Below are 24609 nucleotides of genomic sequence, written 5' to 3' on the forward strand. Positions count from 1 at the left end.
TGGCACACAAAGGCACAGACGTTGCTCTTGGGTCATACCAGGATATCTGAGCTACACAAACTCAAGAGGGATAGCAACACAGTTGTGAGGGATGGCAGAGCAGACAAAGCAAATGGCCCATGACAGCTTAATTGCTAACATAACAGTTTGAAGTCTGCCTCATATTTCTTTTTTCACAGAGCAGTGTTACCACTGAATACCATACAGTATCATGTAAACGTAATACTGAGGAATCTGTGATTTGCTTTCTGGAATAGGTTCACAGAATAACAGAAGCTGATTTTAAAATACCCATGTTTTTCTCTAAATATAATAATGCTTTCAAAATACATACTGAAACATTTAAGACAGATTTTTGCAAAGCCCTGTCAACATACTGTAGTACAGCTCATATCACATATATACTATTAGTTGTGATCAGGGGTCTTGGCCTATATAACATTAAATAACTATAAACACAAATCTACATGAAAGAGGTGTGTTTTTTCTGTCCCACTTTTCTAGGGAATGGGGCAGACCCTGAGATTGTGTAAAGCATCAGAACAATTTCATTTTAAATTAACTAAGTTTCGCAACATCCTATTCTGATCCAAAAATGGATACTTAACTAAAAACATGTAAAATAATTTGAATAATTGTGCAGGGTGTCATTGGCAAAGCTAAAATAGTCACCACGATGTGTCACTGTTAAACATCAAGGGCTTATCTCATCAGCTTTAGGAGCTGCTGAGCAGTCTAATGATGTGGGGGCACAGTGTTGAGACAGAAAATTGGTGATTATAAGACAGGGTCTGTCTGTCTTTTTTTTTGCTGAGAGCTGACCTCTTCACTGGTAAAAAAAATAGTATTAGAATTTGACTTTTGAAAGAACTTGACTTTTTTGATTTCTGCAGCAGACCATACTGGTGTGACAGTATTTCACATGTCATTCACAGGTGAATAAAGTTATGAAGGTTTTCTGAGAAAAATTTACCCTTTCTCCTTAAAGATAAACCTTGCCAGATTCAGAGATACATTGCAACCAACTACAACAGCTTATGTGCAAACCAAATTCAGTTATCTTAGCTCTTTGGCTGGCAAGGGTACAGACAAAGTCAGTTCAGGATTTTACATGTGATGCTTGGAGATATGGAACTGGAATTCTAGGATATAACAGAAACTGCAAGCTATTTTACGGAAGACACATTCCTCTGAATACCCTAAAAAATCCCAGCGCTGCTGAAACAGCACTGCATTATCAGCTATGTGTTAGCTAAGTAAAATAGAACCCACTGTTTTCACAGAGGAAAGTAAGTAAAAAGTGAGATTTTTTGTGGGGAAAAGGACGCAAAACACTGGGGATCAATATAAGAAATCAGAGAGATGAAGAGGAAAATATCCAACACAATGAATATACAGTCTACAAACAGAGACGTTGGCTTATTTTTCTACAATGATTTATGCTAATTGATCAGACCATTAATTTGGTTTAAAACAAACTGCTATGGCAGAGAACCAACTGTGAACACCTAAAAAAATGAAGTGACTAATTGAGTCTTCAACCTATGTACTTGAAGATTTCCAAATGAAAGGGCACAGCCTAAAGATTTTATTTCCATAACATAGGATTTGGATGCTGCTATGATGCTCCAGGTACAAAACAAATAACAAACTAGTAGGAATAAAAATATGAGTTGTAAGCTTTGAGTCAAGAACAATAAGTTGTACTATGTTTGCTCTGCAACAAATGGGTGCATTTCTGAAGGTTATTTCAGTATCAGAGCATGACCAAATAACAGCAAGCACAAAAATTGAATAGCTTAGATGAGAACAGGAAGCATCGAGCACCTTGAAATAACTCCTTTTGCTTGGGTCATCCCAGGTGAATCCAAATTAGCATTTTATAAAAAAAAATTTTACACACAAAACACCAGGAGCTGAGCTATTTTAAAGTGTTTTCTATACAGTTAATATACAATTATGTGACTTGTAAACTGCGCAGAATTTTCCACAGAAGGACAAAATGTTCAGCTTTACTCAGGTGCGATGAAAACTACAAAGGGAATTTTAGAGAGCACCTTGTGAAAACGACCCACATAATGATCTACAAAGGCTGGTTTTAAAACAGTGTCACAACGCTACTGACATTTTTAGTATTTTCACAAGTATATTTAACTGTGCTTTCTAAAAAGGAAAAAATATCTTACTTATCTTAAAGCCTTACTGAGGCAAAATTATTTAGAAAATAAAACATGGAGTACTGCATAGCCTACAGGCTGTGAAAGCTTTCTGTAACTTGAAAGTAGACAGATTAAATATGCAGTGTTATAACATGCAATTGATATGTCAGAAAGACAAAGGGACTCAATGGAGACTTGCATATTATTTTTCTACCTTGTGATTTTTTACAACTTTAAATGAAGTTTCTTCCAAAAAAATTCACAGGATTTCAGAAATAAAAAAAGTATTAGCAAAAATGTAGAGAAAGAGCAATATTTTTTCCAGTTTTACAGTCTCTCCCTTCTAAAAATCTTTAACAATATTTTGGCACTATGTCTTGTTATCTAAGAGGTTTTATACTGCTTCCAAGGATATTCATTAAGGTTTCATTGAGTTACGAGGCTCTGAAAATCACATTAGAGAGCGCCTTTACAGGACAGCTCTTAAATTCTGTGAACACTTTATCTGCAACAAACGTGTTCCACATCCAAAGCAAACTTTCTACATCTGCTTTAACCTCTTTTCAAATCAAATGGAGATGAATGGACAGACAGTCTCTGTCAGCAGACTATATCCCCTTCAAGTTATGGAGCAAAAACAGAAATTGCTAAAACTCATCATTCTTCTGGTGTCAGCATATAGCTGAAAATGTATCCTGCTCTACTCTACCCTATGTAATCCTGTCCTATTCTGTCACATTTTTAAATCTACACCATGAATTATGAGCTCTGATAGTTGGTAACAGTTTGGCAAGGAAAGCAAGGTATTCAGGATAGGGGAATGACTTATAATTGCAAGGTTCATTTTTATTTTGCCCTTGTTTGCTTTACACTTCTGACTGCTGTTCAGTTTCTGTACATCCCAGCTTTCCACCTTCACATATTCCTACTTAAAAAAATCCTAATTCTCTTAATGAACATCCTAAACATAATGTATTGGAATCCAGTCACACATCTAAAAAGTTCTTGAAAACAAAAAAAAATCAGGCCATAGTCTCTCAATCTGGACAAGAAGAGAATGAAGTTATGCAATTTTAGCACTTAAAGTAAAAACTACTAAGTCCCATAGTCTACTCTACCTTGTAGGATTGTATCAGATCCTTATTTCTCCAAATGTAACTTCCACTTTCCTTCTCAAAGGAACTTCTACAGAAATAATTTCAATGAATGCTTTTGAGTTGCTCAGATATTATGGATCATAAACATTAAAGAATAGTAATGATTGCATCTTCAGTACAGTTTTACTTTTGGCTAGTAAATAAGTTAAAGAGTTATAAACTGAATGGTTTACCTAAAACTGCTTGGCTGAAAAGCAACTCTACTCGTGTATGTTGATTGAAGTGAATTTATTTTCAACAGCATCATAACCCCTACTTTCTCCAGTATCCTAAAGATAGTTTGCTGTGACTCATAGATATGTGCACTGCCAAACATAATCTGTAAGTGTTGACAGGTGGAAGTAAATTGTGCAAGTCTTGTTTTATAAAGAAAAAGGACTAGCACATATAAACTAACATGCCCATCCACCTCCTTTATCCATTACCCAGATAAATCAGTGTTCTTACTGAATATATTGTATGTGCAAAGATTGTAGGGTGCTAAATTCAAGTTGCACGTGTAGCATTTTCCCGTGTTTGCTAAATTTCAAATGCTTATAAGCAATGTAACTTAGATTTTTTACAATCCCATATACACATGCACATATAGGAGAAACAAAATAAATATGTCCAGAGAGATCTACATATTCATATTTAAGTGAGAATATAAAGTAGGGTAAATTGCTGTTCTTCTACATGGTTCTTTGAAACAAATGTTCATAGAGGACAAATTTTCAAAGCAAAGGAAGTCAGAAAAAGATAACCAAACTCTAAAATGAATGTACCATCTCAATTAAAAAAAATTAAAAATAAAAAAATGCTTTAGTCTAAGTTTTCACAGAGGTTCACCAAACAGAACATCGTAACTTCAGTGTGGTCTTATTAGTTTTCCTGCTGGCAAGGCTGTTGATGATAACCATACCTGTTATACCTACACATAAACTTCCTTTTCCTGACTGCCCTAAACATGCCACAAAGTACAATAAAGATGTCCTTCTAATTTAGGAAGGAATCCTTCCAATTTCTGACACACACTTCATTAGAAGAATTGAATCCCAGTCCAGATAGCTGGCCTCCTTCCACTAGCTTACAGAAATAAACAAATAGGATCTCTAAAGAATGAATGACTGTAAAATAAATCTATATGCAGACCTTTGCAAACGTTTAGAAGAACTGAGGCTTAAGCTAACAAAAATGAAGAAAAATACATGGGTACATGACTTCTTTAGCCAACTGGCAGAGCCAGTTATATAAATAAGAGACCACTAAAGAGCCCTGACAACTGTGCTTTTGGCAGAAGTTCGAGTTCTCACGGCATAAACAAAACAACAATTTAACTAAAGAGTCTGATGGGTAAACTCAGCTTCCAAAGAGGGTCAAAATCTCCCTCTGCTGAGAGGATGAAATCTGAATCTACTAAAATAATTTCATATTTCAAGGTTGCAAAGAACTATGATTTTAGAAATGCCTTAATTAGCATAATTATGGAAGAGCTAGAATTTTGGCTCCATACAGTTGGAAAAGTTGTCTCCTGTTTTGTCTGTTACAGATGACATAAATCAAATTCTAGTTTTAAAAAAGGGCAAAAGCAAATAAATAGAAACAAACTAATGATTAAAATTAATGAAGCTACACAATGGAAAGAGAAACTGCTAAGATAACAGAAAGGAAAAAATGCTAAAATATAAAAATCTAACTGCCTTTTATGTGGCAAATTCATATGGCATAAGACACTGTCTCACAGAGGAAGGAACATCTTTCTTGCCACTGCTGCATCATCTGTCAATCTAACAACTGTTAGCATACTCCTAGTTTACAATTGCAGTTTAACTTAGAATAACTTCACTTATAAGATATAAAAAAAGTTAAGGCAGATTTTCTATTTATTTATATGAGTAAAGCTTTCCTTTGTGAGATTACTATGCAGTAACAACTGAACAACTGAAGTTGTTCAGAACTGAAGTTCAGAATTCTGGATAAAGATCCAGAAGAGGTTTGCTTCAGGAAAAATTATTTAAGAGAATATCCTTGATCACATTCAAATCTTAATTACATGTTTTGGACCTCAAGCATGCTTCTTGAAATCACTACTGCACCATACATGTAGAAATAAAAAAAGGATGTGAGAATCTAGTTAACTTATTTCAATAAAACTGTGGGAGGTCTCAATAAACATTTATCTTACATATGTATTTTTGTTGATATTCCACTTATTTTCTGAGGATTTTTTTTCTTGAAGAAGACATGACAGATAGATGATGAATGTAAAAAACCACAACCCAAACATAAAGGCTACTATAATGGATCAGTGCCTATAAAATTTATTTGCCCTGGTGCCCATGCCCTACCAAAAGTGGGGTGTGAGCTGAGGACTGCTGCTTAGAATGCTTTGTGACTCAGTTTTGAGAGAGCCACTGAATCTGAAAAAATATTTTAAAACACCTATCATTTAGTGGGATAATTACTTATGGAGGCCAGCAAGGCTGATGCATAGTTACAAATTGACATTCATTTCAGAAAAGAAGGGATTTCCTACTATATTCTCAATGTTACTTCCTCTGCAAACATAGCTCATAGCTCACTACTATTTCCCACCATGGATTGAAAGAACTAGCTAATAATCATACAGTGCCCAGAAGATGCTGGTTTTTAAAATAATTCATTACTGTGATACTGCAATGTGTGTGAAACATGTAGCTCAGTGAAGAGCTCATCCTCAGTAGAATGCAAAAAAAATGATGCCTGCAGTGGTATTAAAAGGTTGTTTCTTCAGCAGCTTCTGTAAGTAGAGAGTGATGTTTGAGGCAACAGAATAGTAGCTGTGGCTGGACCCCTTAAAAAGAGGCAGCACACTTGTGCCACATCAAACTTCAAATCCCCATGTGCTGGAAAATTTTTGCTACTGGTTCAAGATGAGCTGAGGAATCATAGAATAGAATAGAATACAGATTAGAATCATAGAATAGAATCATAGAATCATGAAGGTTGGAAAAGAGCTCTAAGATCATCACATCCAACCACCCTCCCTACAACCCACAGCCACTAAACCATCTACCTCATCTACCTGTCTTTTGAACACCTCCAGGGATGGTGCCTCCACCACCTCCCTAGGCAGCCTGTTCCAGTGTTTAACTACTCCTGTGAATAAATTTTTTCTAATATCCAACCTGAGTCTCCCTGGAGGAGCATGACCCCATTTCCTCTTGTCCTATCACTGGTCACCAGGGAGAAGAGGACAACATCTGTCTCACTACACCCTCTTTCAGGTAGTTGAAGAGAGCAATGAGGTCTCCCCTTCAGCCTTCCCTTCTCCAAGATGAACAGCCCCAGTTCCCTCAGTTAGGAACAACACTGAAATCAGGGCTAATGATTCTTTACAGTCACACTTTATATATAGAAATCACAGAATCATGGATTTGTTTAGGTTGGAAAAGACCTTGAAGATCATCAGGTTCAACTGTATCTGTGTGTGTCATGTCAATATCTATCTCTACCTATATCTCTCTCTCTCTCTATCTGTATTTAGCTATATATGCAGGGCATGGGCTATTTAGTGCTAGCCTAATAAGTTTTACAAACTAGAATGGCTGGGCTCACCATTATGGACAGAGACACCCACTCACAAATGACAGCAGTTCATTACAACTTGGTAAACTAATAGCACTGGAATATAAATACCATTACAAAATCTCTAAATATATATATTTTTTGTATGAGTGACAGGTCTTCTATTTTTCAGCTTATAAAAGGTGCTGTTCTAAATAAGAGTAGGTACAATTTGATTTAAGCCAAAAAAATCTTTCTTGATAGCTGAAGGCTATGTTCCCCATGGGATATTTGTAACTTCTTTGACACGATAGAGGCTTTGCTTTTTGACCAGAATTATACCAACTGGATCTCTGACCAAAGTGAAGTGGATATGATTCCAGCCACTCGGGTCTCCCTGGGTCCTCAAACATTGACTGCAAGTAAGCAAGAGTTTGTAGACATGTTTTGCCCCAGGATGATCTCATTACACATACTGTTTGAAGCACACGGCCTCTGAACATGAGAGCTCTTTGTGAAATTCATAGCAAATAGCTCTCTGTAGAGATTTCATCTCCTTTCACGTTTGCAAAAAAAAAAAAAAAAAGGAAAAATAAACAGCATGTTTTCCTCAAAACTGCTGTTTTAAAAAGGCATGAAGCTAATTATTTTCACTTTTCCTGAACGCCTCAAATGATAATACAGTTTTCAGTGACTGAGCTAAGTGCATTAGCTTTCATTAATGAAAGACACCAACATACAGCACTTCAGAACCAGAACTGCTTGTGTCAGTAATTGGTTGAGTGCTTTGCATACATTTTTCTTCCACTAATACTCCAGAACATATTGGCTAAAATTGATCACAAAAAAAGTAAATAGGTGGCAAAAATGCATTATTGCAGAAATATAAATGAGGTTCTAAGAAGATTCTGCAGTAACATTTGACATTATTCATTTATAGTACTAATGTCACTCTACAAGCCTGTAAGGTTTGTCTTAAAATGATACATTTCTTCCTTTGATCTTATAAAAGTCCCTATGTTGATAAAGCAACAAACAAGGGGATGTTTTATCCTCTAGACAATACTCTGCAACTTTCACATAAAACTAGAATTCACTATTATTTCAGGTCTGATAAACCTGGTGTCCTTACGTATTTTTCCCACACATAACCAAAACTGGCTATCTTTCTGGCAAGGAAAGATATTTTCTATGAAAGTTATTTTCTATGAAATGTTATTTTCTTTGAAATGGGATAAGCGGGTAAGAAATAATTTCCCCACTAGGAATATGAAAAGGAGAGGTCTAACATTTGAGGAGAAAAATATGACAACTGAGAAGAATTACAGCTGCAGAAGGAGAGGAAGAACAAAAAAAAAAATATCATAGAAATGGGGGAAATAAGATGGGGAATGACAGAGAAGAACAGGAACAAAGAAAGAAACACTTAAAAAATAATTAATAGAAGGCAAAGAGGAAATACGGGTAATAGAGAAAGACACATGAAAATACACTGGAGGATGAAATCAATAGAAAAAATTATGAAATTACAAAAAAATTAGGGAGATAATTTATGTGACAATTCGGTTACTAATGAGATAATAATATGTTTAATAATAAGAAGAATTTGGTTAATTGAATTTTGGTTAATTTGGTTAATAATAAGAAGAATAATTTGGTTTTCCTATTGTGTGGCTAAAATTTCAGTTTTTTATAAATAGTATCGCACCTAACTGGAATGCTGGTTATACATAAATAAGTAACTGTAACACAGAACAATATATGCTACCAAGTTCTGTTCAGGCCCAGCAAACCTCATACGTAGAAAAATTGGTCTAGATAACTGTTTTATGTCCTTTCCAAATGAACTATGCTATGCTGTTCTAAGAAAAATGAGCTCTACCTGTCAAGATGTCTCAAACTTTGCTCCATTTATATAGAAAAATTATATTACAGTAACAGATGTGCTCTGCTCCTTCCTAGGGGTCACATCTTGGCCTTTTGTACACGACAATCTTTCAAAGTTACTTATGCCTGCTCCCCTCAGGATAGGTTTAAAAATATACTGGAGTGTTTTCCCCTTGCTCACCATATCTTACAGATGACATTTAGGTAAATATGAAAAAAAGGCAGTAAAACATAATATTGCAACTAAATATCTGTTCTATCAATGCTATCATCTCTCTCTAACATACGGTCACCAAGTATGCATCTTCATAGAAGATGAAACACTGTATTCCAGAGATTTGATCAATCAAGACAGTAATTTACAAGGAAAAGTTAATTGTTCTCAATGTTTCTTATGCTCCCTGGAAAAATAACATTTTATCTTTGAAATTTGTGTAAAAATGTGATTTGCCCATATATTTTTAAATGGTCTACAATGTCAAGCTGGCCCTCTGTCCAATTCTTCCATGAATGAGAACAACAAAACTTTTATCTCTGGCTTTCTTTCAGAGTTGACTTTTTCATATCACGGATGGTTACATTCTGAAATATTTCCTGCTTTCCCTTATTTCCTGCTGAAGTAATGAAGTATATTTCAGCAAAAGACTGGAACCTAGTTTATTGTTTTATTAGTGAAATGAATCATAGCAAGTTTGTTAACTAAACCACTTATTGTTATTTTTTTAAAAACTAAACAGATGTGATTGCTCTCATATATGGGATAAATATTTTGGGAATACTGATTTTATCGTCCAGGTTTCTGTCAATCTTCTTTAATAATATCATCTGGACTCTAGGCTGAGGATCCAGGAAAAATGGATACTAGTGGCCAAAGATCTTGGACTAATGATCTTTAACTTAAACTAGCACTCTCACTGCAAACTTTTGATTTAGGAAGACAAAGCAAGACAAAATAATCATTAATATTTGCATGAATGGTGGTGACGTGGAGATGTCACAGAGCTGTGAGATTTCTTTTGGAGAAGCAGTAAAGGATCAATAACCTCTTATTGGCTATTAGAGTTAACATCACCATGATCTTTCATTGGTATGTAGGACAAGAGGGAATTGATTCATTTTTGTTCATTGCCAGTGTTTGGTTTTTACAATGAAGGTGAAACTATTTATTAACCTCTATATTTCTACATTTTTACAATATACTGAGGTAAATACAATGACAAAATTTCTAAATGTGAAGCAGTGATGTAGAAAAAATAAAACAGTGACCAAAATTCAGCCCCCAATGAAATTAATTTAACTGTTTTTCTCTTCATTTAATTGTTACATTACCCCACTGCTGTGGGACATGCATCATCATATAATGTGTATGGCATGCACACTCTTCATGAAATTCTCAGCTAAGGTATTGTGAATTTTGGAAAAAATATAAATATTTGAAGTCTTTATCACAAGACAAAACAAAATAATCCAAAATTAAAGTGTTTTTTATATATCTATATATATGTGCAAACAAAAAAAAATCCAACGAATTTGCAATTTTTCAGTATTTGTTATTTACAATTCAAGTTCATCTTAATTTCATAATGTATCTTAATACTTTTCCTGCATTAGAGCTCAGTTTATAACAACCCTCTGAAAAACTTTAAATGCAGTATTAAGTCTTGCCAATTACCTGAACACATGCAACACCTTGTAATTTTATAACTGTTCTACAGGTGTGACTTTAAAGGTTTCACTGCCCAGAAGCATTAATCTGTCTGTGAGTAATTTATTTAAAATTGCTGCTCCTGAAAATTATTTAAACAATAGTAAAAGTAATGAAGTAGTAGAAGTAAACTGTCTTAAGTTAATCTTCTATATACACCAAAAAACAAAAAAACAAAAAAACAAACATATACAAAGTAGTTAAAATAAATGATCCTGAAATATATTTGGCAGCAAAAAATCTAAATATTAATATTAAAAGGTGAAAATACAATTAGGTATTTTATCTGTCTGAGAACTTTAACTACATGAACAACTGGATCACCAGATTTCACAGAATCGTAGAGTGATTTGGGTTGGAAAGGACCTTAAAAGTTGGAAAGGACCTAGTTCCAACCCCCCTGCACAGACAATTCCAACCTCCCTTTCACTAGACCAGATTGCCCAAAGTCTCGTCCAGCCCAGTGTTGAACTTCTACTTTTACTTGCTAAAGTATTCAGAAGCACATGAAAATAGAGCATTCAGCTTTAATTCCTATTTTCTCGTATAGGTAGCATGACTGAAAGTCTGCTTCCTCTTTCAATCCTCGGTGTATTTTTGGTGGTATTCCACAGGGAAAAGACAAACACACAGTAATAATAAAAAAAATAATTTCTTAAATGTAGCATAAAGAAAAAAGTCATAGGAAACATACCTGTAGCACCTTCCACCTAGTGTTCAGGTCCTCCACACAGCTGAGATTGTACTGGGAGAGTTGAATATCTGGAGGAGTGAACTGGTGAGCGAGCTCATTGACGTGATGCACCTTTTCTTTAAGGGGTACAATTTCTGCTCGATAAACCTGTGTGAATTAAATATAAATAAAGATGAGTACTACAAAAACTAATGGCTGATTAGTAATGGAATGGTATCCCACGTCAAACTGAAAGGAAAAATGTACTGATCATGACACAGTCAACAGTCTTTTTATATAACTTCATATGGGCTTTGGGTCTCAAGGATAAGCATTTCATAAAGTGACAAAAAGTTGGAATGTTCATATCAACGTTTGGCCAGTTAAGCCAAATCTCTGACCAGCACACCCACTGGGCTGTGGACTGCAGGGCATGTTCTATCTGACCCATCCTTTATGTGTGTGTAGCCCATTTTCCTTGGGGTGGATGGGAGTGATCAGTGATGTTTAACACATGAAAACAGAGGAAAACTGCTGTTTCCAACGATAACAAATGAAAAAAAGAGAAGCAATTTTAAAACTATTACAGAACTCACTAAGGCTATGATCTAAGGCTGTGATCTTCCCCAAAATATATTGTGTATTACAAACAAAAGGTTAGTAACAGGAAGTATATGTATGAATTCTTTTTGATACAAACCCCAAACTGGCATATATATGACTCATATTTCAGAAAAAAATAAAATAACTAAACTTGTAAGATAATGTTTAAATGATACGTTAGAGGAAGTCTAGCTAATAATTTCAGTAATGTAGGTAGAAAAAAAAAAGATGCTAGTTGCTAATTTCATGATTTTAAAAGCAACAGCCTTGTGATGATGCTTCCATGATGCATATGCATAAATTCAGGCAAATTTAGGGCACCATGACTATATCAAAAAGGGGAATCTCTATGCAGATATTCTACTGTTCCATATCTATCTTTTATAGTGAGACATTTATGAGCCTTTAACATGATAAAATATGTCTAAATGTACCAATGAGTCACTTCTAAGGGACACAATCTGTCATTTTCAGGAGCACTTTTTATTGCCGCATGATGTCTGCTCACAAAGGCAGTATAATTTACTTGCTCTATTAGTCTTGCTTTTTCTTGGCATTTTTAATACAGACCACATGTGGTCTGCATCTCATTTTAGGTCATAAAATAACCTGAAATTATTGCCTAGTAATCTATTCATCAACACGTAATCCATAAAAGGTCAAAAAAACCCCATTCAGTATCTCTATGAACCTTAAGAGTAAATGGTATGAAGACATTCATAGGCACTAGAATGCCATGAACTGCACTAAAGATAAACATCATTGAAAAATTGCTCCTCAAATGTCTTTCAAAACCAGATTTGACTCCCACTAATTATGTTAAATTACCCTGCAACATAAGGAGTTAGTCTGATTTAAGTGGCACTCATGTACAGTGAATTACTCTAATGATAAATCTGTAAAATACACAATCAGAAGCGATGTGTATTTTGTAAAGCAAAGTGCAGAGAACTATACAAGTGACACAATGTGAGTGAAAATGCATATATCAAGTTCAATGCCATAACAGTTGGCTTCTCAGTTTCACGAGTTTTATTCTACTGAACAACTGACATTACTGGTGGGAATACTGATTTACACTGTAGTGGAGACTAAGGTCCACAATACAAAGCAAAGAGCCTGCAAGCTTGATTTTATCCCACAGAGTTACACATACCCTTACCCTGATCACTTTAGTTAGTAATTGAATTCAGAGAAAAAAAAACATGCTTTAAAAATAGAAATTTGTTCTCATAAGGTAAAGGCCTCAAAGGCTGAAGAGATATATATACCATTCTGTGAAAACTCCACTTGCAAATAGTTATTTTTTTCTGTGATTTGTTAGCTTCCATAGCACAAGAGCCTTGGCCATGATTCTGTGGATTATACTTGGGATGGTGAACTCAATTTCTCCAATGTTACTTCATTTCCAGTATGAGAGAACACTTCTCAGCTAATTTTACCAGTTATCAAGCCATACATAAATATATATTTCACATATTATTATGTACAATATATAATAATACATACTAAAAAGTAAAAAACCATAATTACATATGTCTCTGTAAAACGAAAAATCCCACTAGAATAAATGCAGATCACCTGCATAGATCAGTTCCATATTAAAATGAAATTCAGTGCAGTTCCTGAATTAAATTAAGTCAGTATTCTATTAATTTGTATTGTAATAGGATCAGGCTTTGATTGAAAACTTAATTGCTTCGGCAAAGCACAGAGGTCTGTTTATAAACAACTTGGTTTTAAACATACAATTAAGTGTCTGATACCAGATGAATTATTTGTAACTGCAATGTTGACTTGAAGGTACTAGTCTCATTTGAAGATTCACATAACTGATTAGGTAAATCACACAATCATTATACGTGAATTAAGATGAAACAGAAAATCCTTCATATTTACTCAGTATGATTTTTGATAGTTATTTTACAGAGCAGAAAGGCCTAGACAGAGAAGCAAATCAGAATAAAGAAATCAAATAATGGAAATACACATGGAAATGAAAAATAAAACTTCTATCCTCTCTTCAATTGATATCTCTATTAATGCTTGCTTTTATTCTTTTTTTTTCTTCTCTTTTTTTCCAGCTGCAAGGATGCTGATTTTTGCACCATTAAGTTAATTTTCTAATTTACAAAATACAACAGCTTTTTCAACATATTTGAATTCAATATTCTATATTCTATTATTACTAAGCCTGAATTTTTACAAGCATTTTTATAAGTTAAACAAATCCAGACATAAGAAACAGCAACAACATGAAAAGAGTGGTACTGACTACACAGTTATCCAATTCACGCCAGTAAGCTTAAAATTAAAAACTTCAGAGAAGAGGAGAGAAAATCCATAGAAAGACTTGAGATATGTCACTCTATGATTAAAAAGGTCAGTGACTATAGGACTGTGGTTATACAACAGTTTATCACAGAAAATCTGTCAAAATACATGAGGCTAGAAGTAGTTTTTTCTTTTGGGGTAAGAAAAAATTCAGTATGAGTTTTTTTCAACAAGTGTTCAAACAAGTTTAATAAATAGTAATAAAAATTTTTCTACAGTATTCATCATCTGCAGAAGCAGAAATTTAGAATTTTTACTGAATTGTCATTTTCATCAGTATGACTGGAAAGTTTTACAGAAGTATTTGTATTTTTAATAATCAGCATGTATAGTATGACTGATTCATTTTTCTATTTTTTCCCCTCTGTATAAAAAATACCACGTGTCACAGGTTCTAATCATAAAAAAATAGAGAACTATATTCTTGGTAATTTAGAAAACCAATATACGTAGTAAGCAGTGTACCACTACTACAATGAGACCTACCTGAACCAATTAAATTATTCAGGATGTAAATGACTTCTCGATGTGAACAGTGATAGGAGAAACAGCCCCAAATTACCTTCATTGTAACTGTCCTTATGCAAGGATGACTTTCAATAGCGTGTGATACTCTGTGTGGTAGATTAGATTTCAAATGATCTGTACTGTCCTGATAGCAAATATTTTAAAATGCCTTTGAAAATTAGCAGGACTTCTAGAAGACATACAGGCAGTCTAACCAGCTAAATATTAAAAGTTTTGAACACACAGTGACCATAATCAGTCAGATGAAAAGCTCACCTTGTCCAGTCCCTTGTCTGACAGTAGCCAATACAAGTGCTTAGAGAAGATGGTAAGGGAAGGCATCAGCTTCCCTGCTCCTTACTGTGCTCTTCTAGTTCAGCAAGTAGGGAGCCAGGAGCTGTATTTCTTTGTCAATCAGATCTTGAAGGGTTTGCCTTGCATGAAATTATCTATTTGATTTTTGAACTTACATAGGATTTTACCATCCAAAATATGCTATGGTAATTTCAACCTTAAGGTTGAAGAAACACCTTTTTTTAAAAGAATCTATTGCTTGAGACCCATCTGAGACCATTCCTAATTCTTACCTCATGAGAGACAATGATCAGACATTCCTAGTGGACTTTTTTTTTGTGCTGCTGCAGATCTTACAAACTCTCCATCCTATTTTTTTCCTTTTCCCATGTTTGAGATACAAAGACTGAGATGTATATGATTAAATGTGGGTATCTATAAGGTATATACATATATACATCCCCATATGGTCCCTTCTTATTCAGTGGTTAATGAAAACCAGGAGCTGAACATACTATCAGGTTTTAATATAGGACGACGTCACATTTTAAATGTCAACAGCAAAACTGAGCATGTTTTCATTTACTGTATTGGAAGAACAGGCAGCTAGCAGACAGCTACCCTAGACAAGACAAATCCTACTCCATTTAGTCTGTCCTTGTAGGGGAGCTTTCCATATCCTTTGTCTAATCTGCTATAATATTTTTTTTTTATAGGGGATCCAAAACACTGGATACAATGTACATGCTATAGGAAGGACAGGGACTTACACCATTGTATAATGATGTTTTCTGCTTTTCGGTAATTTCTAGCACTTCTTTTGACTTTAGGAACAGTGCTGAGTATTGATGTGCTGTTTTCAGAGGACTGTCTGTTATGACTCCATGATCTTTCATGAATGCTAAAGCAATGTTTAAAAGGGACACAGGACATCTCATTACAGTGCACATACAGGTGGGATAGTTTTTTCCACAGGCTTTGCTTGAGATTTATCAGCACCCAATTTCATCTGCCATCACTTTGCTGCCAGTCAGTAAGGACACATTTCTCTATAGCTGTTTGCAATCTGTCCTCATCTTAAATACTTTGAATAATAGGCTTCTATCATCAAGATAGGTGCCACTTATCTTTTCCAACTTATTTATGTATGTGCTGGACAGAACAACTTTTGAAGCACAAATAATCACCTCCCTCATCAGGAAAATTCACTTCTGCCTATTGTTTTCTATCTTTTATAGGAAATAACCCGATCATTAGTTATTTACCCATGTGAGGACCTTCTGTGTTTTCCCCAGTACAAGGACAGGGAGCTCTTACAGTAAGTTGAGAGGAGGGCCAAGAAGGTGATCAGAGGGCTGGAGCACCTCTCCTATAACACAGACTGAGACTGTTGGGATATGTCCCAGATATAGTAAACGCAAGACTTTTAGTAGACAGTATCCTCTTTCATTAAAGTTGATTTTTTTTACACTCCTCAGCCCAAGGAATTTTAAGAATTTCTTATTATCCTTTTAGTAAGGGAGTAAAAATGAATAAATAATAAAATAATAAATAAAGAAATAATAATAGTAATTAAAAACCCCAAAGCAAATAAAAATAATAATATTTGACAAATAATGACATATCTAGTCTACATTTTCTATAGGGCTAAACATCATAGCAGCTATATTTAGAAATTGTATGTTTTGCACTGCCTAATAAACTTTTCAAGAGCATGCAGGTTTGGAGAGTTATGAGAAATGAAGGCTGGAGCACGAATTTTTCACTGTTATTAATGGTAAATTGTTTGTTTTTTGTATGTCTAGTTGGGAAAATCATTGCAGCAGCATGCACTTTCATAAAACTCTAAAGTGTCCTGAAAATTTTGCAGTAAAGATGAGAAATAGAAGAAAAAAAAAAAAAAAAGGAAAAAAAAAGGGAAAAAAAGAAAAAAGATTCTAAGAAGAAAAGACTAATGAGTATTTAGCAAATTGATTTGCCATCAGTGTCCTGTTCTTGTGGGTGGGTAATATGACTTTATGGTAGACTGTTTATAACCTAAGAAGATTAAATCAATTATTGTAGCATATCATTTCACTCAAACATACTAGTAACTTTAATTATCTCTAAAAGGAAATGATAAATCAAATGCCAGATCCAGAACTAAAAATAGTTAATGTTGCTATTGCAGAGACACAGAATCACAGAATGCCTGAAGTTGGAAGGCACCTCCTGAGATCACTGAATCCAGCCCAGGGCTGGTGACAAGCAGGTTGCCCAGGACTTTGTCCTGCCAGGTTTTGAGTATTTCCAAGGATGAAGACTCCATGGCCTCTCTGGGCAACCCTCTTCAGTGTTTTACCACTCACAGGTGTCTTGTGTTCAGACAGAATTTCTTTTTTTTTTTTTTTTCATTTATGCCCATTGCCTCTTCTTCTGTCAGTGGACAGTACTGAAAAGAGCCTGGCTTCCTCTTCTTCATACCACCAGGTATTTATACACATTCATATGATCCCAAGCTGCCTTTTCTCAAGGCTGAGCAGTTCCAGTTCCCCCCTCATAGGAAAGATGTTTCAGTTCTGTAACAATATTTGTGGCCCTGCACTGGCCTTGTACCAGTGATGTCCATATCCCCCTTGTACCAGGGAGACCAGCACTGGAGCCACTGGGGCTCACTGGGGCTGAGCAAACGTGAATGATCACCTCCCTCAACCTCCTGTCATTGCCCTGTCTAATGCAGCCCAGGGTGCTGCTGGTCTACTTTACCATGAGGGTGTATTTCTGGTTTGCAGTCAGCTTCCCATCTTTTGGAAGCCTGAGGTCCCTCTCTGCAGAGCTGCTTTCTGGACAATGGGCCCCCAGTGCGTACTGTTGCCTGGAGTTACATCTCACAGGACTTGGGATTTCTCCTTGCTGGACTTCATGAGATTTCTCTCAGTGTAATTCTCCATGCTGTCAAGGTCCCTCTGAATGGCAGCACAACTCTCTGATGTATTGGCATTTCTTCTCACTTTTGTATCATCTGTCTGTGCCCTGTCCCAGGGTCCAGTTCATTAATGCAGATGCTAAATGATATTGCTTTAATATCAACCACTGTGGCACACCACCCACGACTTGCCTCCAAAAAAACTTTCTTGGCCTTCATGTGGCTGGAGATGGTTTCAAGCATTAGCTGCTCTATCAAATTCCCAGGGACTGAGGTGAGGATGACTGATATGTTGTTCCTTGGATCTCTTCCTTTCTTGAAGATGAGAGTGACACTTGCTCACTTCCAATATTTAGGAATCTCTCCCAGTTGCCAAGACCTTTCAAAGGTAATTGATAGTGGCCTTGCAGTAACATCTGCCAACTCGTTTAGCACTTCTGGCTGCATCACATCAGGACTCATATACATCCAGAAGTATATGCATGAAAAGTTCGTCCCCTTACATATTTCACCAGGGAATATTCCAGCAGATTTCAAAAGGCCAGCTACAAAGAAAGACTGCTTCCCTGGTCTGTGAGGGCAGTGCCCTCATGTCAGCCTAGCATTTTCTTGAAAAACTCCCTCATATAGAAGAGTCTCCTGCTAGCACAATCTATGTTAAACCTCAATTCTCATAACCAGTGAAAGAGACAGAAAAGGACATCTGGCACTGTGATGAAAATATGACATGGCTTAGGGGAAAAAAAGCCCTCCTGTGTCAGATGATTTTGTGTTGTGGGTTTTTTTTTATACCAGCAGCAGCTGCAGCTAAATCAGAGCGGGATCCAATTGCCCAGTAAGGTGAGTGGCTGTCTTATACCAGCACTGATGTTTCTCTACCTCAGCTCCCTTAATGTCCAAGGGCAGAAGTATTCATGGGCCAGAGGGTATCTTCAGGTTTTATATTTAAAAACGTATTAGGTTGAACTAAGTGACAAATTCTACCTAGGACAGTTTCACAGTTTTTATATTTTTTTCACTCAAAATGAGTCCTTTTCTTCTCTGATGGGTTTAGTGTTTTCTGATTCAAATTTCATTGAAACCTTGAATTGTCAGCTGCTAGCTCAATACGCTACACTTAGCTTCCTTTTAAACTCACACTGTATTTTTATTTGATTCTAGTGCTCCTGGGGACAGGCAGTGTTGAAATAAAATGAATTTTAGCTGATTTGATTTTCCATCCTATATATTTTTATAAGCTCAGAAATATCCAAGCAAGAATGCACTAGAGTAGAATATAAATCATCTTCTGGGATAAAAATAGTTCAAATAGAAGACATCAGAGGAGAAACAAAATCAAATGCCCTTTAAGTTCTATGCCATTCTGAATTTTGTGCTTCTGAATCTGATAAAACATTACACTTTTCAGAAATTATTGCCTACAATTTGGAAGACTAACTCAGTATTTCCATAAGAATAAAGATATTAAAATTTGAATAGACTAAATACAAAGTGAACTAATGCCAATTAATAATTTTCTCCTTTTCTGAGCTCCCAAGGGATAAAGCTATGATTTGCAGCAATATTACATCTAGAAAAAAAAATATTTAATGATTAGTATAGCTAATTTAATAAACAGAAGCACAGTAATAAATAGAAGTATATATCCTGAAACACATATCACTTTGTTACTGAGTATTCTTCACTTTATTTTTCAAATCAACAGCTGATATGCAGTTTTATTATCCCTGAACAGATACAACCTATCCCACTGTCTTGCTATTTATTCTGAAATTGTTCTCCTTCTTTGAGGGGAAAAATAAATAAGCAAATTTAGCTTGTAATTCACTCTACTATAACAACCATAGCCATGACATGGCAGAGCCTATAACTATTGAAGTGTTCATAAACAGTTCTGCACCAATTTTTCCACATAATTAAAGCCAGTTACTCAGTTTTGCAAGCAAGAAGCCAATCTAGAAATCAAGAGATGAAGTGGCAGAAACTGTAAGTAGCTTGAAGCATTTTATTGTAGTTTGAAAGTCTAACACAGACTCACAGAATCACAGAATGTTTTAGGTTGGAAGAGACCTCCAAGGTCATCCAGCCCAACCTTTGACCAACACCATAATCTAACTACTAAACCACTTCCCTAAGGACCAGGTCCAAACACCTTTTAAATGCCTCCAGGGATAGTGACTGGGCAGGACATTCCAATGTCTGATAACCCTCTCGGTGAAAAAATGTTTCCTAACATCCAGCCTAAACCTCCCCTGACACAGCTTCCATCCATTCCCTCTGGTCCTATTGTAGTTCCCTAAGGAGCAGAGGCTGTTTCCCTCCTCACTCCAACCTCCCTTGAGGCAGCTGCAGAGAGTGATGAGGTCTCCTCTCAGCCTCCTCTTCCCCAGACTGAACACCCCCAGCTCCCTCAGCTGCTCCTCACAGGACTTGTGCTCCAGGCCCTCCAGGAGCTTTGTTTCCCTTCTCTGGACACTCTCCAGCACTTCTGTGCCCCCCTATAGTGAGGTGCCCAGAGCTGAACACAGGACTCAAGATGCAGCCTCATCAGAGCTGAGTACAGAGGGATGATCATCTCCCTGTTCCTGCTGGCCACACTGTTCCCAATCCAAGCCAGGATGCCAGAAGTACATGAAGTATATGGGTAAGTATATGTAGTACACAGAAAACATGAAAGAATTTTTGCAAGGGAAATTTCTCCTTTAGTATGGCTTCATTCAGCATTATTAATGCTAAAAGCACTTGAAAAAAAATGCTTAACCTGTAGAGCTAAAGCTAAACCTGTTTTTAAACCATTAATTATCCACCTCTTTCAGTTAACTTGTCAACAATGTACATTAGGTATATACGAACATAAAAATTTGAATAACCTGTGTTTCTTAGCAAAATCTCATCAGGAAATAAGAGACTCACAGGAGTTCCCCTTGCCCTCAGAAAATAGTTACTACAAAGTCAATCGCTATTGCGTTGTAAAACAGCAGAGTATTTTAAAGGCCAAACAGTACTTCAGTGCCAAAAAAAAAAAAAAAAAAAGAAAGCAGTTGAAACCAGAAAGACTGCAATAGCTGTGTCATGATATTACAATACACCCCAAGCTTCCAGACAGCAGACAGAACCTGTAGCTCAGGAGGAAAACCACAGATTTCTTGTGTGGCCATACAAAAGCTTAGTTTAGAAAATCCTGAGACACAGATTGTATTCTGACACTCAACCAGCACTAAAATCAGGTAAAAAGCTTCGAAGCTTCCTCTTGTGTTTCCTAACAAAACACATGCATAGATCTTTCTTTCTCCTCTCCACAATATTAAAGATCATGTTTACTTACACTATGTCAAGATGTCTTTAAACTTACTATGTAAATATTTCACAATATTTAGCCTCATAAAGTTAGTAATGAAAGGGGAACAGTTTTTCATTGAGCTTAAGGCCAAAAGGACTTATTGCAGTTCAATCCAGTCTCTAATTCCCAGAATAATGGTGGTTAGATGGATAGTTCAAGAGTTATGGTTTTACATTCTTGATTTAATAGTGTAATCCACATCTTCACCTTTTTACCACCACTGATATGTAGGGACTGAACATGGATCAAACATCAAGTCCAAACCATGAGATGGAAATTCCTAGACTTCTTACATCTTATAAGAACATCTTCAATAATGCCAGACAAGAGAACTCAATTCTAACAGTAGATTTTACTAGACCATAAGGAGGTTACTAGGTTTTACTAGACCGTAAGGAAGACCAATTTACTTTTTAAGCTAATTTAGGAAGAGAGGCTACTAAAACAAAATGCTGAAAAGGAGACAGTTAAAAAAAAAACCAGAAAAATTAAATACATCCAGGGTTTTTTAGCAGTACCAGACACAGACTAGGAAGCTGCATCAGCTTTCTTAGACATCCCCACCTTTCTTAGACATCCAGGCTGAAACCCTTCTGGGTGGCAGCCTGCCCAACCATGTACTGAAGGAGAGCAGGCTGTGGGTCCTGCTGAAGCTGAAAAAAATTGTCATTCTTTACCCTCTGGATAATCAAATCCAACTAAAATAAAACAATTTGCAGGTAAAAACTAGAGAGAAAAATAATTTGAGCATCATTGCTGTCTCAACACATTAGTTTCACTAATTCAATTGCCCTAATTGTAAACTGGGGATAATACCACTTCTATTGCAGTCTCAGAAAGAAGCTGAGGAGATTAACTCATACTAACTGGAACATAAGAAACACTGTAAAAGTGCTAAATAGCAATTATCAGGTTTTATGATGAGTTAACCTTGGAAAACAAACAAACAAACAAAAAATTATTAGGCTTTAAATATATAAAGATTAAAATGCAAAAAGTATAGTGCAAGTGGGCACTGATACACAGCCTAAGCAATCTAACATTCATTGCACTCTCTACTTGAAGCAGTCCCTAAATAATTACTGTGTATCAGCATACGAGCTTGATAAATTGATTTTATTTTGTTTATTGATTTGGACGTGTCAAAGTAACACTATAATTACAAAATCTGAACACCTGATAGTTAAACCCCCAAATACATTCCAGGGAACAGGAGAGTCAATGTTTCAAGAAAAAAAGCAAACAAAGAAAAATCATTAATACCATTATATTGGCAGACTTCTCTTAATGGAAAAAAACCACTTCCTCACAGAAAGAAAACAACATGAAAATTAATTTCTACCACTCCTTCTCCCTTTTGTCTCCTCTTGTGTCCCACTGATCAGATGCATCTCTAGTTATATATTCACGTCTGGTATGTCCTTTTGCTTTACGTAGAAACGTTTCAGTAGCAGGCTATATTTGGCAGTTCAGATTTCTGTTATAAATATTCCTTGGCTGTGCTTCTCCCTTAAGCCACCCACACTTGCTCAGAGAAAGGCTAAATAAAATTGTCCCAGAGTAAAAAGAAATATTTCACTTGCATTGTATTTTTCTTTTTATTTGGATATTTACATTTCCAGGTTTTTAGTGAAAGATGACTTTTGAGCAGAATCTCAAAAGTTCCAGAGTATCTTTGATTTCATGTAATGTCCAGGAATGTTAATACTCAATCACCAGACTAATATCACTATATACTCCTTTTATACGGCATACTTAAAACAAAAATGCTAAATTCTAGAGTCTCTGTAATAACCATGCCACTAAAGTACTTAAACATTAATGTTGAACGCTCCCTCTAGAAGTTCGAGACCCATTCTTATTTCTAATAAAATGATAAATAGCAGTCTCTTAAAAATGTTCTGGTCTGACCTCAATCCTGAACTTCTGAGGCATAAAATGACAGACAAGTCTTTATACATGTATTACTCATCTCTCTCAGCAGGCTGTCAGAAACCAAGATCAGAGATTACCGGTACTTAAAAAGTCAAATTCTGCCTGCAGATGTGCATGGTGAGCTCCCACTGAAATCAGCAGGGTGAGTTCACACAAGAAAAAAATGGCTTTAAATGAAATCCGTTGATCTAATAATAGCATGTTCTGCCAAACTGGGTTGGAGGTAGAAAAGATTTCCATTTTTTACTGGTAACTTTTTTTCTCCTTTAGAGATAGGAAATTTTATCAGACAGAATTTTTAAGTATTATTTAGCCCAAAGATCCTTAATTGAAAATAGTTAATCTGGTCTGTTAAGGATTGTGTTAATTGTAATAACACAAATATGGTGCAAATTAGGTGAAATCTGGTGCAGCTCTGTCCCTGGTGCAAAATGATCTACAAGACCACTAGACCAAGGTCTAGTATGTTTCTCACACTAACTGCTGAGATTCTCAAAAAAGCTAATTAAAGAATACTATTTTTTTTATATTTTTCTTTGTTAGAAGAGCAACATAAATGTTTCTGCATCTCAATTATTGTTTCCCTATAAGTAGCATGGTCATTAGCAGTCTTAATTTTAAAAGACCAAGATTTCACTTCTCTGCTTGCTCAGCATTTTGTATTAACTTTATTTAAACAAGATTTTGTACTCTCCCTTTAAATAGATATCTTAATACAGACAAAAGACACTAAGAAATCTAGCCTCAATAAAACATTCACAATAATTAAAGTCATGGCATCTAAAAATGAGATCAGAAAAGCCTAGCTTATTGCAAAAGGATTCAGCAAAAGGAAAGATAGTTTGGTTCAGGTATTTAAAATGGGCTTAGAAACGGGCTATTGCCTTAGCAAACTCTCCAGTCTTATGTGAGTGATTACATAGCAACGACATAAGGCAGATGAGACTTTTAGATTAAATTTGTATCAGTTGAAAATACATGACTATTACATATTTAATAAACACTTATGAATATATTTCTTTTCATGTGAGAAAATAAATTGATTCATAAAGTGTTAGAATGAGATTAAGAGACCACAGGACACAAATGAGTAGCTTTCATCTCCTGGAAGCTAAGAAGCATAGCAGAACTAACTTCAGCTGGTACAGCTATGTGATGAAGTATTTCATGGTTTTTAACTCAATTTCATATTTAAAACAAACCTTAGAAAATTAAGCTTGCCTCCAAGTAAGCTTGTTCAGAATACCCAGAAAGTCAATTTACTTCCAAATCACAGTAATTTGCTGTTGATATAAATTCAAACTTCCATATGAACAATACTGTCTTTTGTTCTTTGTTTTTTTCTAAGGAGCATAGATTCCACCAGTAAGGAAGAAGAATTAAAAAGATCCAGAAGACATTTTATATGTGATGTCATTTTACTTTCCAGGCTGAAAAAATTAAAAGGAGCATGACCATCATGTTACAATCTCACCACAATTTGATTAACATGGATCTAGTACTGCTACCGCTACCTACCTAGATTTAAATTCTGGTTGTTAAATACATCTTCTAAGTAATTATTTCTTGCATAGCTTCCATGGAT

General features: G+C 35.5%; 1 protein-coding gene across 20 annotated transcripts in view; it reads right to left on the reverse strand.

Moving 5' to 3' along the window:
• The window catches only part of DMD (dystrophin), a 1120784-nt gene that overhangs the window by 145521 nt on the left and 950654 nt on the right, over positions 1–24609 (reverse strand). For all 20 annotated transcript variants that reach the window (XM_071750505.1, XM_071750583.1, XM_071750574.1 and 17 more), the window contains one exon: positions 11128–11274. In XM_071750505.1, the coding sequence (XP_071606606.1) occupies positions 11128–11274 (147 nt within the window). The remainder of the gene's footprint in view (positions 1–11127; positions 11275–24609) is intronic.

This window comes from Heliangelus exortis, chromosome 1, assembly GCF_036169615.1.
Source record: "Heliangelus exortis chromosome 1, bHelExo1.hap1, whole genome shotgun sequence".
NCBI lineage: Eukaryota > Metazoa > Chordata > Aves > Apodiformes > Trochilidae > Heliangelus > Heliangelus exortis.